Source organism: Bos javanicus, chromosome 21 (assembly GCF_032452875.1).
Source record: "Bos javanicus breed banteng chromosome 21, ARS-OSU_banteng_1.0, whole genome shotgun sequence".
Taxonomy (NCBI): Eukaryota; Metazoa; Chordata; class Mammalia; order Artiodactyla; family Bovidae; genus Bos; species Bos javanicus.
The window spans coordinates 54,800,272-54,817,535 of record NC_083888.1 but is presented as its reverse complement, the minus strand read 5'-3'; the positions used below and the strand labels follow the sequence as shown (position 1 = coordinate 54,817,535).

Below are 17,264 nucleotides of genomic sequence, written 5' to 3'. Positions count from 1 at the left end.
CAGCAGAGCTCAGGGGGCGCCAGAACCGGAGGCGGAGGAGTTGAAGTCAGGGCTGAGTGGGCGGAAGAGAGCCTGGGCTGAGATGAGGCCCAGGAGCGGGAATTGAGAGAAGGAGCTGGCACCCGAGGGAGCGCGTTGGAGTGGTCACGCTTGGGATCGGACACATTTTCAAAATGTCAGGCTGTTGCCTTTTATCCAGTTCCTCATGGAACTGGGTTTTTCTTTTCGGAGCCAGTTCCTGAGCCCTCCCTCTGTCCCATCTCATTGCATTACCTGACTCCCTCAGGTCCAGGTAGTGCTTGAATTCCTCTTTGTCCAACCCGGGACTCCTACCTTTTGTGGCTGCTGCATTTAACTAGAACTGCTGTCACACGGGTGAAGGCGCCTGGCCGCTTAGTCAACTACGCAGATTCTTTAATGAATCCCGTCTCCTTTTGTTTCAAAAGGCCTTGAGTCTGAGTACAATGTATTTGTCCTCTTAAGGGCGAAGACCTTGGGAGAAAGGGAAGAGAATCTCTAAGCCTTGGTGCAACTCCAAAAATGAAATGACACTTTTATTTTCTTAACAGACATGGCCACTTATCACCCATCAGGACACATGCAACTACCCCGGGCTGATGCCATTCGTTCCCGGCTCATTGATACTTTCTCTCTCATCGAGCATCTGCAAGGCTTGAGCCAAGCTGTGCCACGGCACACAATCCGAGAGATACTTGGTCAGCAGCCTGTTTCTTCACTAAGATGCATTTAAGGCTCCCATCCACACCCTTCCCAGGTGGCACAGTGGTAAAGAATCCACCTGCCAATGCAGGAGATGCGGGTTTCATCCCTGGATGGGGAAGATCTCCTGGAGGAGGAAATGGCAACCCTCTCCAGTATTCTTGCTTGGAAAATCCCATGGACAGAGGAGCCCGGGGCTGGGGGGCTGGGGGGGCAGGGAGGGTGGGCGGCTACAGTCCGTAGGGTCGCAGAGTGGGACACAGCTGAGTGACTGAATACACACACACATGTAACCACACCCTCCGAAGAGTAGGAAGCAGAGAAAATTTTAAGGGTGGAAAATTCAGGGGAGATTGGTTTGGTTGCAGCTTTTAAAAAGTTACACCAAACTTGATAAAGACTTAGTAAATAAAGCTCTGAATCCAGGAGATAGAACTATGTCACTCGTTTTTAGGCCTAGGATAGCTAGTAGCCCTGGTTGGCCTGGATGTTTCCACCAAAGACACTGAGAACTTTGAGGGTTGAACCTGTAACTTATCTTGGGCAAGAACAGTGTTGGTCATAAGCAATAGGTTAGCTTTTACTTCAAACTAGTATTAGTTGCTATGTGAAGGAACAGCAAGGTAAGCCCTCGGGGGTGTGGGAGGGGTCCATTACTTAACAAGTGTTCCCGCCGCTCAACCCTACCTGCTCTTGATACTCCCAAAGATTTCTTTTTATGTTTATCCACTGTCCCTTTTTTATTTTTGATGTAGATTCTTCCCGTCAGAAGAAGCTTATGTTGGGAGATCAACACCAGCTTGTACGATTCTCCATAAAACCTCGTCATGTAGAACGGATTACACATGCCCAGAGGCTAATGAGCACCCTTCGAGTGCGATGCAGCGAGAGGCCACCTCTTTCCTTATGGGCTGGATGGGTCCTTGAGCGTATCCTTTCATGCCACTTATTTTTTTTTAACTTTTATTTTTTATTGGAGTATGGCCAGTTGACAGTGTTGTGATAGCAGACAGCAAAGGGACTCAGCCATGCATAAACATATATCCATTCTCTCCCAAGCTCTCCCATCCAGGCTGCCACAAAACATTGAGCAGAGTTCCCTGTGCTATGCGGTAGGTCCCTGTTGGTTGTCCATTTTAAATATAACAGTGTGTACATGTCGATCCCAAACTCCCTAACTATCCCTTCCTCCCAAACTCCCCACCCCCCACAAGAGTTGTGGTTTTTTTTTTTTTTTTTTTTGGTTATGCCCCATGGCATGTGGGACCTTAGTTCTCGGACCAGGGATTGAACCCACACCTGCTGCATTAGAAGGCAGAGTCTTAACCACTGGACCACCAGGGAGGTTCCTCTTGCCACTCATTTTTATCCCATTTTACTCACTCTTGCCTCATCATCTGCCTAAGGACTTATTTTTTCCTTCCCAAACTCCATTTTCTTCTCATTAGGGTTCTATTGCCCTAATTATGTCGCCTGCATAAATTAGAAAGAACTTCATTCTGTATGTTTTCTTAAGAGAAGACAGGTCCTATCTTCAGAAACTTTATCATCTTCCTCATCTTCTTGAATACAGTTGTACTGATGGTTGAAATAGGTGAGAACTCACATTGAATGAAAGGATGGGGGTCATTGTTCCTTCAAGTTGATCACTTTACACTTTTGAATGTTATTTGAATTGTGATAGTGACAATTATATTAAGTCCCCTGGATTTGTGCAACTGCTAAGACCTAGAAACATTGGGAGGGCTCTCAAAAGTAGTCTAAGGTAGTCCAGACACTTAGAGGTAGGGGTAGCAGGCTCCTAAGAAATTGGAGATGGGAAAACCACCTGTATTTCTTGTGTTAGTTAGTTTAGTCTAATACAGTAAGTCCCCTACATATGAACGAGTCATTCCGAGAGTGTATTCATAAGTCCAACAAAGTTAGTCAAGGTACCCAACACCATCTGCTATATAGTGCTAACATACTGTAATAGGTTTATGATACTTTTCACACAAATAATATGTAAAGAAAAAACAAATAAGGGCTTCCCTGATGGCGCAGTGGTAAAGAATCCGTCTGCCAGCGCGTGAGACACAGGTTCGATCCCTGGTCCAAGAGGCTACCACATGCCATGGAGCAACAATCCTGTGTGCCACAATTGTTGAGCCTGTGCTTTGGAGCCTGTGTACACTAGAGCCTGTGCTTTGCAACAAGAGAAGCCACCACAGCGAGAAGCCTGTACACTCGACTAGAAAGTGTCCCTTTTCATCACAATTAGAGGAAGCCCATGCAACAACAAAGACCCAGCACAGCCAAAAATAAATTTTAAAAATTTAAAAACTGAAAAAAAATAAAACATTTTAAATCTCACAGTACAGTACCCTGAAAGGTACACTACAAGATTTGGCACACAGCAGTTGGCATCGAGTGAACAAGCAAGAAGAGGTACTGACTGGAGGAGGGAGAGGAGGTGGGAGATGGTAGAGCTGAAGCATCATTAACCATAGGAGATGGAGGGCAAGCTGCAATTTCATTCATGCCTGATGTTGATGGTTCCTTGCTGAATTCAATTCTATCTATGCTCATGAAAGAAACAATCCAGTGATGTCTGGGTTGTAGCACTCTTTTTTTTTTTTTTCTTGTCTTCGATGACACGGGGGCACTGGATTGTGTTCTGAACGGCTGCTGCAACCTTTGTGTACTGTTCTATGTTCGGATTCTGTGCCTCAAAAGCTAAAAGTATCTCAAATAAAGAAAATCCACTCGCCATTTCCTGCGTTGTGACTCTCTCTGGTTCTTCTGGTACTTCTTTCTCTTGTCTCTCTTCGTTCCTTTCTCTGGACCTCCAATTTCTGGTGCCTCTTAGCAGTACCAGCTACATGACCACTGTTTTTACACTTGCTTCTGGACATCCTGGTCTTGAAATAAAGATACTGTACTCTATGTGGTACTGTACAGTAAAGTACATGAAAACACAACCACTTGTAAAGGATGCACACACATGACCGTGTACACCAGACACATGAGCTAACTTATGTGATTGGATGTGTGAACGCACATTGGCATCTTTGAAAGTTTGCAACTTGAAGGTTCGTGTGTAGGGGACTGTTTTTTGTTTTTTGTTTTCAATATAATGGATCTCCTAATAGAGATACTGAGTGCCTATCAGCAGGTGATCCAACATTTACATTTTTACAAATAGATTTAGAAAGATTAAGTACAAATAAGAAAGCTCACAATGTATGTAAAGGTACAACTAAGATGTTAGATGAGCCAGAAGAGTGACTTAAAAAGTAAATGACTCTAAAACCAGTCATAAATTTTATGAAACGTATTAAAAGCAAAAGAATGTTTGGAAAATCAATGAACTCATTTGATTACATCTCAAACAAACCACTCAGAAAGGAGAGTAGAAGAACTCACTTCCTCATTTCATCACTATTTGGGGGACGTTTCCCACCTTAACAGTAGTGTTTTAATGCAGTCAGGTCAGAAGTATTTTAAGACCCAACAGTAATTGGTGTCATTGGCCAACTCCAGTATACTATATGCTTTGAACTCTTTTATTTCCTCCCCACAGTGGTGAGGATTTTGCCCACATTTCCTATTTCTTGTTAATCATGATAATTGGCAAGTGTTTACCTTGTAGGATTAGGGATATAGACTTAAGCCTTAGAATATAAAGTAAATATATGAGATTCCCTGGATCTAATGGGCAGTAATTATATGGAATTCCTTGGATCTAATGGGCAAATCAAAATAGAACAACACTAACCATTCTTTTTGGTAAAATAGCTGAATATGAAATATGATTATTGTGTCAAAGGAACGGTGGACTGCCTATGTGGCAACCACCTGGCAAGATCATTAAATACTTTCTCATGGAAAGAACCTGCCTGCCAATGCAGGAGACATAAGAGGTGGGGGTTTAGTCCCTGGGTTTGGAAGATCCCCTGGAGGAGGGCATGGCAACCCACTTCAATATTCTTGCCTGGAGAATCTCATGGACAGAGGAGCCTGGCAGGCTATAGTCCATAGGGTTGCAAAGAGTTGGACAGGACTGAAGCAAACTTAGCATGCACGCATGATAGAAAGGCAGGAGGGAGTTGGCAGAGGGAAATAATTTGTGACTAACAGTTTTTTTGAATAGACTAATTTGTGTGATAAACATTAAGACTTTGTTTAGATTTTTAAAAGCAGTTTTCCAGATCATAAATATTACTGTTAGAGATAGGGAGAAAAATACTAATGTAAGTAACAGTTCTCTAGATCAAAGCTCCCCAATCTTTGTTGTCCTATGACTTTGTTTCCCAGGAAAACATATATAACTTTGAAAACCTCCTTAGTAATTATAATCATTTTATTTTATCATGTTTTTTTCTGTGATATGGAGAAGTAAATTGCAGTAAAAATATTTTAAAGTAACATGTTACTATTTTATTTTAGTGTTATAATTTTAATAATAAAATGTGAGTAAATTTATACTTTTTCCATTTTATAAGTGATCATGCTTTTTTAAAAGAAAGTATATTATTTGTCTAGAAATTAATTTTTATGTGGCATTATATATTGACTCAACAAAGCTAATGGAGGTGATGGAATTCCAATTAAGCTATTTAAGATCCTAAAAGATGATGGTGTTAAAGTGATGCACTCAATATGTCTGTAAATTTGGAAAACTCAGCAGTGGCCTCAGAGCTGGAAAAGGTCAATTTTTATTCAAATCCCAAAGAAGGGCAATGCCAAAGAATGTTAAACTACAGTGCAGTTGCACTCATTTCACACGCTAGGAAGGTTATACTCAAAATCCTTCAAGCTAGGTTTCAGCAGTACATGAACCAAGAACTTCCAGATGAACAAGCTGGGTTTAGAAAAGGCAGAGGAATCAGAGATCAAATTGCCAACATTTGTTGGATCATAGAGAAAGCAAAGGAATTACAGAAAAACATCTGCTTCATTGACTACGCTAAAATCTTTGACTGTGTGTATCACAACAAACAGGTAACTTCCTTACCTCTCTCTGTAGAAATCTGTATGCCAGCCAAGAAGCAACAGTTAGAACCCAACCACTGACTGGTTCCAAATTGGGAAAGGAATACAGGGCTGTATATTGTCACTCTGATTATAAATCTGTATGCAGAATACATCATACAAAATGCTGAGCTGGATGAATCACAAACTGGAATCAAGACTGCTGGGAGAAATATCAACAACCTCAGATTTGTAGATGATATCACTCTAGTGGCAGAAAGTGAACAAGAACTAGAGCCTCTTGATGAGGGTGAAAGAGAAGAGTGAAAAAGCTGGCTTAAAACTCAACATTCAAAAAACTAAGATCACTACAAAGTACAAAATTAACAACAACAACAACAAAAAACTAAGATCATGGCATCTGGTCCCATCACTTAATGGCAAATAGAAGGGAAAAAAGTAGAAGCAGTGACTGAGTTTGTTTTCTTGGGCTCCAGAATCACTGCAGACAGTGACTGTAGCCATGAAATTAAGAGACACTTGCTCCTATACTTCCCTCATAGCTCGGTTGGTAAAGAATCCACCTGCAATGCAGGAGACCCTGGTTCGATTCCTGGATCGGGAAGATCTGCTGGAGAAGGGAAAGGCTACCCACTCCAGTATTCTGGCCTGGAGAATTCCATGGACTATACAGTCCATGGGGTTTCAAAGAGTCTGAGCGACTTTCACTGCTCCTTGGAAGGAAGGCTATGACAAACCTAGACAGTGTATTAAAAACCAAAGGCATCACTTTGCCAACAAAGGTCCATATAATCAAAGCTATGGTTTTTCCAGTGGTCATGTACGGATGTGACAGTTGGATCATAAAGAAGCTGAGCACCAAAGAATTGATGCTCTTGAACTGTGGTGTTGGAGAAGACTCTTGAGAGTCCCTTGGACAGCAAGGAGATCAAACCAGTCAATCCTAAAGGATGTCAACCCTGAATATTCATTGGAAGGACTGATGCTGAAGCTGAAGCTCCAATACTTTGGCCATCTGATGTGAAGAGATGACTCATTGGAAAAGACGCTGATGCTGGGAAAGATTGAAGGCAAAAAGAGAAGGAGGAGGCAGAGGATGAGATGGTTGGATGGCATCACCAACTCAATGGACATGAGTTTGAGCAAACTTCGAGAGATAGTAAAGGACAGGGGAGCCTGGCGTTCTGCAGTCCATGGGGTCACAAAGAATCAGACATGACTTAGCAACTGAAGAACAACAACATATGTTAAGTTTGGTTTGGGTAGCAAATATATTTACTTTATTGGTTTTTTTTTTTTTTTTGGCTGTGTTGGATGGCTAACGGGATCTTTGTTCTCTGATCAGGGATCAAACCCTGGCCCGTGGCAGTAAAAGTGCCTCCTAACCACTGGACCCTGGGTCACCAAGGAATTCCCTATGTATTATATTTTTATAGTTTTTGTTTCTTTCAAAAAAATTAGATATGTACTAGTTTTAGGTTTACAACATTATGTATTATATGTTAAATACATGTTATATATGTTAAAGTGTAGGTGAAAATTTAATTATGTGTTCGGGAATAAAAAAATAGGAACTAATCTTCTTTTAGAATGATATTGGTAATTCTTTGCACTTCAGACACCAATTGGCTTATTTTTATACTTTTCATATTTTGCTTCTAAATGGTGAGAGTGAGAAAAGAAAGAAGATTTGGCTTATTTGCAAGCCCTGCTCTGAAAATAACACATCATGAGTGTGAATAGTCCTTATTTCCAACAAAAAAAAAAAAACCTGAGTATAACACAATTTTAACACTGATTTTTGAGGTTCTAGAGATATCTTTATGTGCTAAATAAAATTTTCTATCAGATGAATGCAATTTATAGAATCTGATGAAGATTGTCTTGAAATAAATTTGCAGGATTATTCTTTTGCTCTCCATGAAGTTGTATTTGAATATCAGTGTTCCTTACTTCATAATAGATGTAATTAGCCAAAACATTGCTAAAAACAATAACAATTTATAACTGAGTATGTATCAAAATTACACAGCAGTTTGTGTTGTTCAAGGTGATTGATTATTCTCTTGTTGTCTCTATTAACCGCCAGGCATATCAGTCATAGTGCCTTTGGAGGTTCTCAGATTATTCTGTTTCAAAGAGAAACAAATTATTATTTAGCTTTTAAACCTATTTTGATCTTAATGCTTTTTTCTACAGCATGATATACATCTATTAAATGTATAGAAGAAGTGAAGAGGGTTGAAAGATGAGTTAAGAAATCAAAGTTAGCAAATAGGTTCTACAGAGGGTTCAATTTGGATTCAGTCTGCAGAATAAAATCAATTTTAGGCAAAATAGAAAGGGAAAGTTTTAAAACTAACAAAAGGACTTTCCTGGTTGTCCAGTGGTTAAGGATCTGCCTTCCAATACAGGGGACATAGGTTCAGTCCCTGGTCTGAGCCTAAGATCCCACATCCTGAGAGGCAGGTAAACTCACCTGCATGACTAAGCCCACCCACGCGCCGCAACTAGAGAGAGGCCCCTGCGCTGGGAAGCCTGTGTGCTGCCCACATGCCCCGGTGAAGACTCAAGCACAGCCAAATAAATAAAAATAACAACCAGGTAATTTCTTGTTATAGCCTAATACATCCCATGAATTTGGTTTCTTGTTCCTAGATATGTTATAAAACACTTTCCATACCATGGCCCTACATTTGCATTCTTTTCTGAAGGCCCATTGCTGCTTTGTGAAGTTTGGTGTTCCGGTAACACCAAACAACAGACAGCAGACAGCACTGGTGGTCGTTAAGCAATTCCTTGGTGACTTTCTGACCCCAGAGTGAGAAGGCAGTAACTTGTAGCTGTTAACACGTACCAGAACCAACAGTAGATGACTTGAAGCTATTTTTCATGTTCAGTTCTGTTTCATAGGTTGAACCAACAACAGTATTAAGGAGAGAAACTCCTTAATTTTCCAAAAGAAAAATGGCATAGCAGTGGGCACAACTGTGGCTTTTTAGCAGTTGCTAATCATTCTCTATCATTCAACTTCCCCCTTCTTTAAGCTCTACTCATCCTTTGCTCTATTCTCACAGAATTGCTCGAATCTGCAAATACCCAATTGGAGCCACTGAAGCTGACTCTGGAGGTGGCAGCTTGGTTCATCTTGCTTATTTTCATCTTGGAGATCCTTCTTATGTGGCTATCCAGCTTTTTTCTCTTCTGGAAGAATGCTTGGAACGTTTTTGACTTTGTGGTCACAGTATTGGTAAGGATAGATAGATATCCTGAAGGTTAATTTACTGGACGGAGAAATGTGCCTAGGTGAATCAAAGACAAGAAAAGATGGTTACAGTATAGGAAGAAACAAATAGAAATGTACCTAACTTCCTTATTTTGGTTGTTTTTTCTCTAAAACTAAAAGTCAGGCATTGCAGGAGTTGTTATTAGAAGCAAGGAAGAATCTAATCACATTAACCTCAGCAATAACTTCTACCAGTTACTAGGCACTTATTAAATGTCAGGAACTATCCTGTTTTACTTGCTTTTTTTTTTTTTTTCATTTGAGCTCCACAGTAATCTAATGAGATAAGCACTGAGATAATCCCCTTTTTACATCTGAGCAAGTTGAAATGCAGAGTTTAAGTAATTTTTTATAGGAAGACTGAATAGGAAACAGTCCCCAGAAAATGCTATTCAAAGGATAATGACCAAAGAACTATGAAAAGAAGAGATAAAAAAAGGGCAGCTGTACTGGGTGCTTTGAGGGGTGTATTTTACTCACAATCTGTGTTTCCTACAGTCCCTGATTCCTGAGATTGTGGTGCTGGCAGGGGTAACAAGCAAACCTGTATGGCTCCAGTTGCTGAGGATCTGCCGGGTACTAAGGTCTCTCAAACTCTTTGCACGATTCCATCAAGTTCGAGTCATCATTTTGGCCCTGGTCAGGGCCCTCAAGGTAATTTGACTATTGCAGCTCTATCAGGTGGGCAAAGTGAAAAAACATGGGGATATAACATGAAACAGTCTGGGTGGGTGAAAGAAGGCAATAAGAGACCCTGTGAAATGTTGTCCATGAGAAAGGGCTGGGGACAAGCCACTGTGTTCTAGAGATGACTGGGCTCAGGCTAGAAGTGAGGGTCTGGTGGGGGATTTCCAGGGTGGGCCTGACTGGGCTGTAGGTGGAAATCAGCCTAGTCTGGCCCAGCTCTGACTCAAGGTCATGACCTTTAGAGCATGACCTTCCTCTTGATGTTGCTGCTCATCTTCTTCTACATTTTTGCTGTGGCTGGTGTCTACTTCTTCGAGAATTACACCCGTTCAACTCGCCAGGACCTGGAGTATCATGAGTTCTTCTCGTAGGCAGGACCAGGGGGAGCCTCGGGGGTGGGGGAGAGAATCTGGACATGAGACTGGGAAGCGAATCCAAAGTGCAGTAATACAAGTATAGTCTATTATAAGAAATGGGAATAGAACACAGTAGGGAGAGGGAAAGAGAAAGCAAAGAATAGTGAGTGGTATTAGCTCCAATTTTGAGAATAGGGCAGCTAGTTCCTGGTTTGCTCTGCGTTTTGCAAATTCAAACTTACCCTTATCAACTATCTTTAAAAAGCAGTATACTCCCGTGGTTAAGCCCTGGTTTCTATGCTTCAGTTACCTCTTTTGAAAAATGGGATTAAAAGTAGCATAAGTTCATGAGTATAGGGATAAATGATGTAATTTATTTAAGCACTTACACAGCATTTCACACATTTCACACACATCAATAAATGTTACCATGACTCTCAAGCATGGTCACTGATTTTACTGCAATCTCTCAGTGTAGAAATTACACATGAACACACTTACATTCTTTCAAAAGTAAAACCTCCTAGTAATCTCTGTCTAGAGAACTCTGATTACTAGTAGAAAGTCTATTTGGATTTAGAGGATACAAAGTTATTTATGAATTGGAATCCAATCTTGTCAGCACTTCTCAGCTCTCTATCTTAGACTAACAGGTGGTTTTGTAAGAGTATTGATTTAGGGAAGTCATAGAATTCATTCTATTCAGGCTCTGATGTTTTCAATAATTTGTATATGGAGGGATAAGAGGGAAAATTTGGATATCTTCTGAGATCTTTTGTGATATACTTATCATTATTCATTATTTGGAATCACATGTTTATGCTACACATCCATCCACTTACTTGGCTATCAATTCATGCAGCAAACAAAGTAGGCATGATGTTTGCTAACTTTGTGACTCTACCAGGTGAAGTCCATAGAACAGTGTAGAATGAACTTGCAAAAATAATGTGTAGTTGGTGATTCAATTTTTTTAAATTTATTTATTTTAATTGGAGGCTAATTACAATATTGTGGTGGTTTTTGCCATACATTCACATGAATCAGCATGAATCGCATGCTGAATTTTTAAACATTCAGTTAATATCTATGTATTGAGTACCTACTGTGCCCCAGGCACTGATGGAATACTTAGAGATATTCATAGATTATTCATAACACAGGAAAAGCAAGTAAAGCAATTTCAAACTGAAGATTAGGTTAAAAAAAAAAACCAGTATGGTAGAAAAGGAGCCAAAGTCAGAGCAAACTGCAAAGAAGTGCTCGTATGTTGCTGTGAGAGTACAAATGGTAGTGTTTCGTAGAGAATTAGCTCCCTCTGTACTCACATCTCCTTTTTCTTTAGGGACCTACTGAATTCCATAGTAACCGTGTTCATTCTCTTCACCCTGGACCACTGGTATGCACTGCTTCAGGACACCTGGAAGGTGCCTGAGGTCAGCCGCACCTTCAGCAGCATCTATGTCATCCTCTGGTTGTTACTTGGTTCCATTATCTTTCGAAATATCATAGTAGCCATGATGGGTAAGCATAGAAGAGGTGAAACTTGGTGGGCAGCGGGGCTGGGAAGAAGTTAGAGTGAAAGCGAGGTTTGCTGGATTACAGAGGGAGAGAATCTGATGTAATAGGAAAGCGTGGGCCCTGGAATGGATGTTTCACTTGGTTTCTCCCCACCCAAGCGGTCTCCCCAGGTCTAGTCACCGCTGCCTTCCGACTCCTAATGGCCCTTTGGGGCAGTTACTAACTTCCAGAATATCAGGAATGAGCTGAACGAGGAGATGACACACCTGGAGGTCCAGCACAAAGCCGACATATTCAAGCGGCAGATTATCCAGAGGTCTGCTGCCGTATCTTCATACACACCTTCAGTTCTCGAGGGTTTCCCGATCCCACCCTCTATTTCTACTCCTTGGCCTTCATCCCGTTTCCCCCTGTGGGACAGATTTGCCTCAGAGTTAGAATTCCCCAGCTCTAAAATATTGCCTGACTCTTTATCCACTTTCAGGGCTTTCCTACTCTTTTTCACTCCTTTACTGCAACTTGTTCTCACCCACTTTTCTTCACTTAATGATCAGAATTCTTTTATTTTTTCCTTACTACCCTCCTGCTTCAGTGTAACTGTCTTCACTGTTTTGCTTTTTTTTTTTCTGTGCAGGAGACAAAACCTAATCCCTGAGGCACAGAGGTCAAGCATTAGCAAACTGGATGCCAGGTTAGGAGTGTATATGTGAAGTGGGATGCACACTCGTGAAAGAGGTAGAAAAACCAAAGGTGAAGATTGGCTTTGAGAGAGGATTCTATTCCTTCAATAACCACTTATCGTATCGGGTTGAACAGTGGCCTCCGAGAAGATAGGTCCATGTCCTAACCCCCGGAACCTGTGAACATGACCTTATTTGGAAAAAAGGGTCTCTGCAGATGCAAATAAATTAAGGATCTTGAGATGTGATCACCCTGGATTATCCAGGTGGGCCATAAGTCCAGTGACTAGGAGCCTCATAAGATATGGGAGAGAAGACATGGACACAGAATAGGAGAAGCTGTCAAGACAGAGACAGAGATTGGAGTGATGCAACCACAAGCCAAAGGAAGCCAGTGGATGCCAGGCTTCTTCTACCAGAAGCTAGAAGAAGCAAGGAACCTTCTGTCTTTGAGCTTCCAAAGGGAGCATGGCCCTGTTGACATGTCGATTTCAGATTTCCAGCTTCCAGAATTGTGAGAGAATAAATTTCTGTTGTTTTAGGCTACCAAGTTTGTGGTAATTTGTTATCACAACCATAGGAAACTAGTAACAGTACCTTCCATGAAACAGATGCTATTCAAAGCCATGAATGTGCAGCAGTAGACAAGAGAGCAGAAAGAAAAAGAAGAAATGCATCAACTAATAATTATTGAATACTTATTAGTTGCTTGGAACATATCAGTGAACAAAATAGACAATAATGCCTGTTTTCATAGAATTTATATGAAGTAGGAGGAGGAAAGAGACAATAAGCAATGAACATATTAAAAAGAAAATTAACATGTTAAAATATGATAAGCATTTAATATAAAAAGTGTATATGTGCATAACTGAGTCACTGCTGTTCAGCAGAAATTAACCCAACATTGCAAATCAACTATACTTCAATTAAAAATTTTAAAAATATGATAAGCATTATGAAAAAGTAAAATGTAGAACAGGTTAAGGGGGATTGGAGTCTAGGGTGGGGATTCATTATGGGTTTTAATTTTAAACAGAGTGCCCTTATTGAGAAGGTAACATTTGAGCAAAGACTTTGAGGACGTGAGGGCATTACTACATGGATATCTATGGGAGGAGTGTTATTGGCAGAGGGAACAGCTAGTGCAAAGGTCCTAAACAAGAAGCATGCCTGGTGGTGTTTGAGAAATGGCAAGGACACTATTGTGACTGAAATAGAGTGAGCAGGGGGGAGAGTGATAGGAGATGAGGTCAGAAAGACAACGGGGACCTGATCCTGTAGGGCTGGGGGGACCACTGTAAGGACTTAGGCTTTGATTTCGGGTGAAAAGGGGAACATAGCAGAGTAACAACATGTAATGACTTACGTTTAAGAAGGATTAGTCTGGGGACTTCCCTGGTGGTCCAGTGGTTAGAAATATACCTTGCAATGCAGAAATGGCACCCCACTCCAATGTTCTTGCCTGGAGAATCCCAGGGACGGGGGAGCCTGGTGGGCTGCCATCTATGGGGTCACACAGAGTCAGACACGACTGAAGCAACTTAGCAACAGCAGCAGCAGCAGCAGAGAACGCAGGTTTGATACCTGCTCTGGGAAGTAAGATCCCACATGTGTTGGAGCAACTAAGCCCACACACTGCAACTCAGACCCAGTGCAGCCAAATAAATAAATATTTTTCAAAAGAGAAAAGGATTGGTCTGGTTGCTGTGTTGATGATAGACTATAAGAAGAACAAAAAGAGAAGCGTAGAGAAGAGTTAGGCTATGCTGCTGTCCAAATAAGAGATGTTGATGGTTCAGGCCAGAGTAGCACCAATACTAATGAGAAAAGATATATTTTGAAGATAGAGTCAACAGGATTTCTTGGTGGGTTGGATGTAGGTTATGAGAAAAGATTTAAGGATGAGAATCTGACCTGAGCAGGAAGGGTCAGTTACCTGAGATGGGAAAGACTGTGATTGTAAGATTGGTGGGAAAAGAATTTAGTTTTGATTGGATTTAAGATGTCCATTAGAAATTCAAGCTTTCTACATTAGTAAACGTTATATATACAAGTTTGGTTTAAGGAGTGAGATCTGGACAAGGGGCTTAAATTTTTATCTGAAGTGAAAGTGTTAGTCACTCAGTCGTGTCTGATGTGACCCCATGGACTGTAGCCTGCCAGGCTCCTCTGTCTATATATCCTCAGGTGAGGATACTGGAGTGGGTAGCCATTCCCTTCTCCAGGAGATCTTTCTGACCCAGGGATCAAACACAGGTCTCCTGCATTGCATGTCGATTCTTTGTCATCTGAGCCACCAGAGATCTAGGAGGCATTTAAACTCAGGAGATGAGATCCCCAAAGGAGCAACCCTAAATGGAGAAGACATAAAGACCTGAGGCCACTGTCCCTCTAATAATGAGGTGGAATCGAGGGCTCAGGGGGCATAGTTGTGGTGTAATAGACATAGGGCCAAGGGCTGTGGGTGGGGCTAAGACTCTGCAAAATAAGGTGGAGTGTGGAATGTGAAAGCCTGGATAAGAGTGAGCACAGAAGTTATGCAGTGAAGGGCACTAAAAGGAGCACATCCCATTGGTTAATTTAGGTTGGATATGCTTAAACTTAGATCTTGGCAGCAGTTTTTTAGGTGTGAGGTAGAAATTCAGAGGCTGAGATGCCACAACAGAGATGCCTCATCGCTTTAAGTTCTACTTTTAGGCCAGGGCCAGGACTAGAATAGGGATAGAACTAGTCATATCGTGTAGATGTATTTGAAGCAATGAAATTTCCCTTTTCACTTCCAGAGATGCCAGTCAACAAGGGAGACCTTCAGACTTAACAGAAGCTTCTCAACAAGAGTCTAAGCAGAGTGCCACTAGAAAGGGTTCAAAAGCATCTAAGTCAAGAACAAAGTCCTTGTCCAAAAGGAGAAAGTCTACATCTTCCTTCTCTTCTTCCTCCTCTTCATTTTCCTCCTGCTCGTCGGTTTCTAGCTCCAGATATTGTGACCTTATCGGTAAGCAGAAGGTTTCTTCCAGTTGAATTCAGACCCCTCTTTTCCATGAGACAGCCCAAAATCTTAATAGGAGTTCTCCCACTGTGTGTATTTCCCCATTTTCGCCACCAGTCCGATGTTCTGGTCTTGATTACTTTCTTCACACCTCTTTATTTCTTCTGTGATTCTGCTGCAGTTTTTAAAAGTACGGTTGTGGCTTTCTTTGTTTACTGTAAAAGTGGTTTCTTGGTGCTACACATTTTTTCCTTCTCTCCTTCCCGCATCCTCTTTCATCCCTGCTTTCTCTATCTCTACCCCCATAGAATTTATCAGCTTTTATCCAACTTCCATGAATCTCAATATATTTTTAAGAAGCATTCCTCCTTCCAGGTCAGCTGGACTGGGAGACTCACGTGCACCAGAATCTGCCTGGGCTAATGGACATGGATCAGGATGAACGTGTTGTCTGGCCTAGAGATTCACTCTTCCGGTATTTTGAGTTGCTAGAGAAGCTTCAGTATAACCTGGAGGAGCGTAAGCAGTTACAAGAGTTTGCAGGTATGCCATGGATGCTAGGAGTTAAGTTCATCAGAGCAGCATATATATACCTGGGGAGACAGAGTATGTTCACTGTTGTGGCATCTCAGCCTCTGAATTTCTACCTCACACCTAAAAAAGGCAAATTCAGCATTTGGCATATCACTTTCTGGGCATATGTCCTGATTTCTTCTAACCTAGTGAGGACCTGGCAACTCTGCTTCTCTGGTTGTTATTGTTTAGTCACTAGGTTGTATCTGACTCTTTGTGACCCCATGGACCATGGGATTCCCCAGGCAAGAATACTGGAGTGGATTGCCATCCCCTTCTCCAGGATCTTCCTGACCCAAGGGTCGAACCTGTGTCTCTTGTGCTCCTGCATTGGCAGGCAGGTTCTTTTCCACTGTGCCACGTGGGAATCTTCCTGGTAGGGGACACAAATCCTGTGATGTCTGAGAGCTGATTTCCCAAGAGAAAAGTACCCAGTTCCAGCTGTTGAGAATTAGGATAGTAAGGTGGGCTTTTGCTCTGTTTGGGCAGCCCACCCGCTTTTGAAATGCGAGTTTCCTCTCTTTGAAGGTCACCTTTCAGGCCCAGGCAGTAAGAGCCTCAGGCTCAAGTTTGATAGCTGTGAGGATTTAATAGTTGGCAGAAAGCTCTCAAGAGCCCACTGTCCTCAAGAGATTTATGAATTCTCTTCCTTTCAGTCCTTTCTAGAGTCGGCCAATGCAGAGACAATATGTGATTGAAATAGCAGAGTTTGATTTAAGCTGAGAACTACCTACTCAAAATTATTTTTCCTAATTTTCTCACTTGAGATTTAGCTACCTGGAGATTAATTTGGATCAATGAGTTTTTCCTCTAAAAATAAAAAAACTAGAAGAGTTAGGGGCATTTTTATTAGTGTTATCCTCCTAATACCTCCTAATACCTATCCTCCTTTTATTAGCATGTTATTAGTGTTTTCCGCCTAATACCTGGCTAAAATCAACCCAAAGTGAAAATATCAATGAGGGAAGAGGAATGTGACCCCCAGAGGTGGGCACAGGAGAGCAATAAGAGGAATTTGTAACATTGAAACATGGAATTGAGAGCAGGATGTTAGACAGGTTTTGCCTGCTTCAAAATGGTGCATTTTTCCAGTGGTCCTGGCCCTGCCTCCCAATGTGTTCTGGGGAGAACAAGGTGAAGGGGAGGTAAAGGTAGCAAGGTGGTTTCTTTAAATACGGATTAATTCATCTGTGGCAAAGAGGACAGACTCATACAGCTTAATTTAGAGTAAAGATTAGTAAAGATGTGAGTAGGAACCTGGAACCCAGAGAAGCAGGATCTTCACCAAACATTTGTATGTTCCGAATATTCTTAGGTCTCCAGCCTCACAGTCTGTTTCTTTACAGTGCAGGCACTGATGAACTTTGAAGACAAGTAGAGCTGACAGTGGATGGCTTCACTATTTTTGGCCAACATAAATGAAGGAAATAGCTGGAAATGTAGAATTCAAAGTCTAATAAATCCTGTTAATAATT

General features: G+C 41.4%; 1 protein-coding gene across 3 annotated transcripts in view; it reads left to right on the top strand.

Annotated features, from left to right (window-relative positions):
- The window catches only part of CATSPER2 (cation channel sperm associated 2), a 17,453-nt gene extending 189 nt beyond the window's left edge, over window positions 1-17,264 (top strand). The window contains exons 1-13 of one of the 3 annotated variants that reach the window (XM_061395083.1): window positions 84-175; window positions 570-716; window positions 1,476-1,649; window positions 2,246-2,314; window positions 8,772-8,944; window positions 9,479-9,634; window positions 9,910-10,034; window positions 11,369-11,547; window positions 11,761-11,860; window positions 12,179-12,235; window positions 15,011-15,222; window positions 15,592-15,759; window positions 17,136-17,264. In XM_061395083.1, the coding sequence (XP_061251067.1) occupies window positions 572-716; window positions 1,476-1,649; window positions 2,246-2,314; window positions 8,772-8,944; window positions 9,479-9,634; window positions 9,910-10,034; window positions 11,369-11,547; window positions 11,761-11,860; window positions 12,179-12,235; window positions 15,011-15,222; window positions 15,592-15,759; window positions 17,136-17,167 (1,590 nt within the window). In that variant the 5' untranslated portion in view covers window positions 84-175; window positions 570-571 and the 3' untranslated portion in view covers window positions 17,168-17,264. Of the gene's footprint in view, window positions 1-83; window positions 176-569; window positions 787-1,475; window positions 1,650-2,245; window positions 2,315-8,771; window positions 8,945-9,478; window positions 9,635-9,909; window positions 10,035-11,368; window positions 11,548-11,760; window positions 11,861-12,178; window positions 12,236-15,010; window positions 15,223-15,591; window positions 15,760-17,135 lie in introns of those variants that run through there. The other 2 variants (XM_061395082.1, XM_061395084.1) reach the window with 2 other exon arrangements.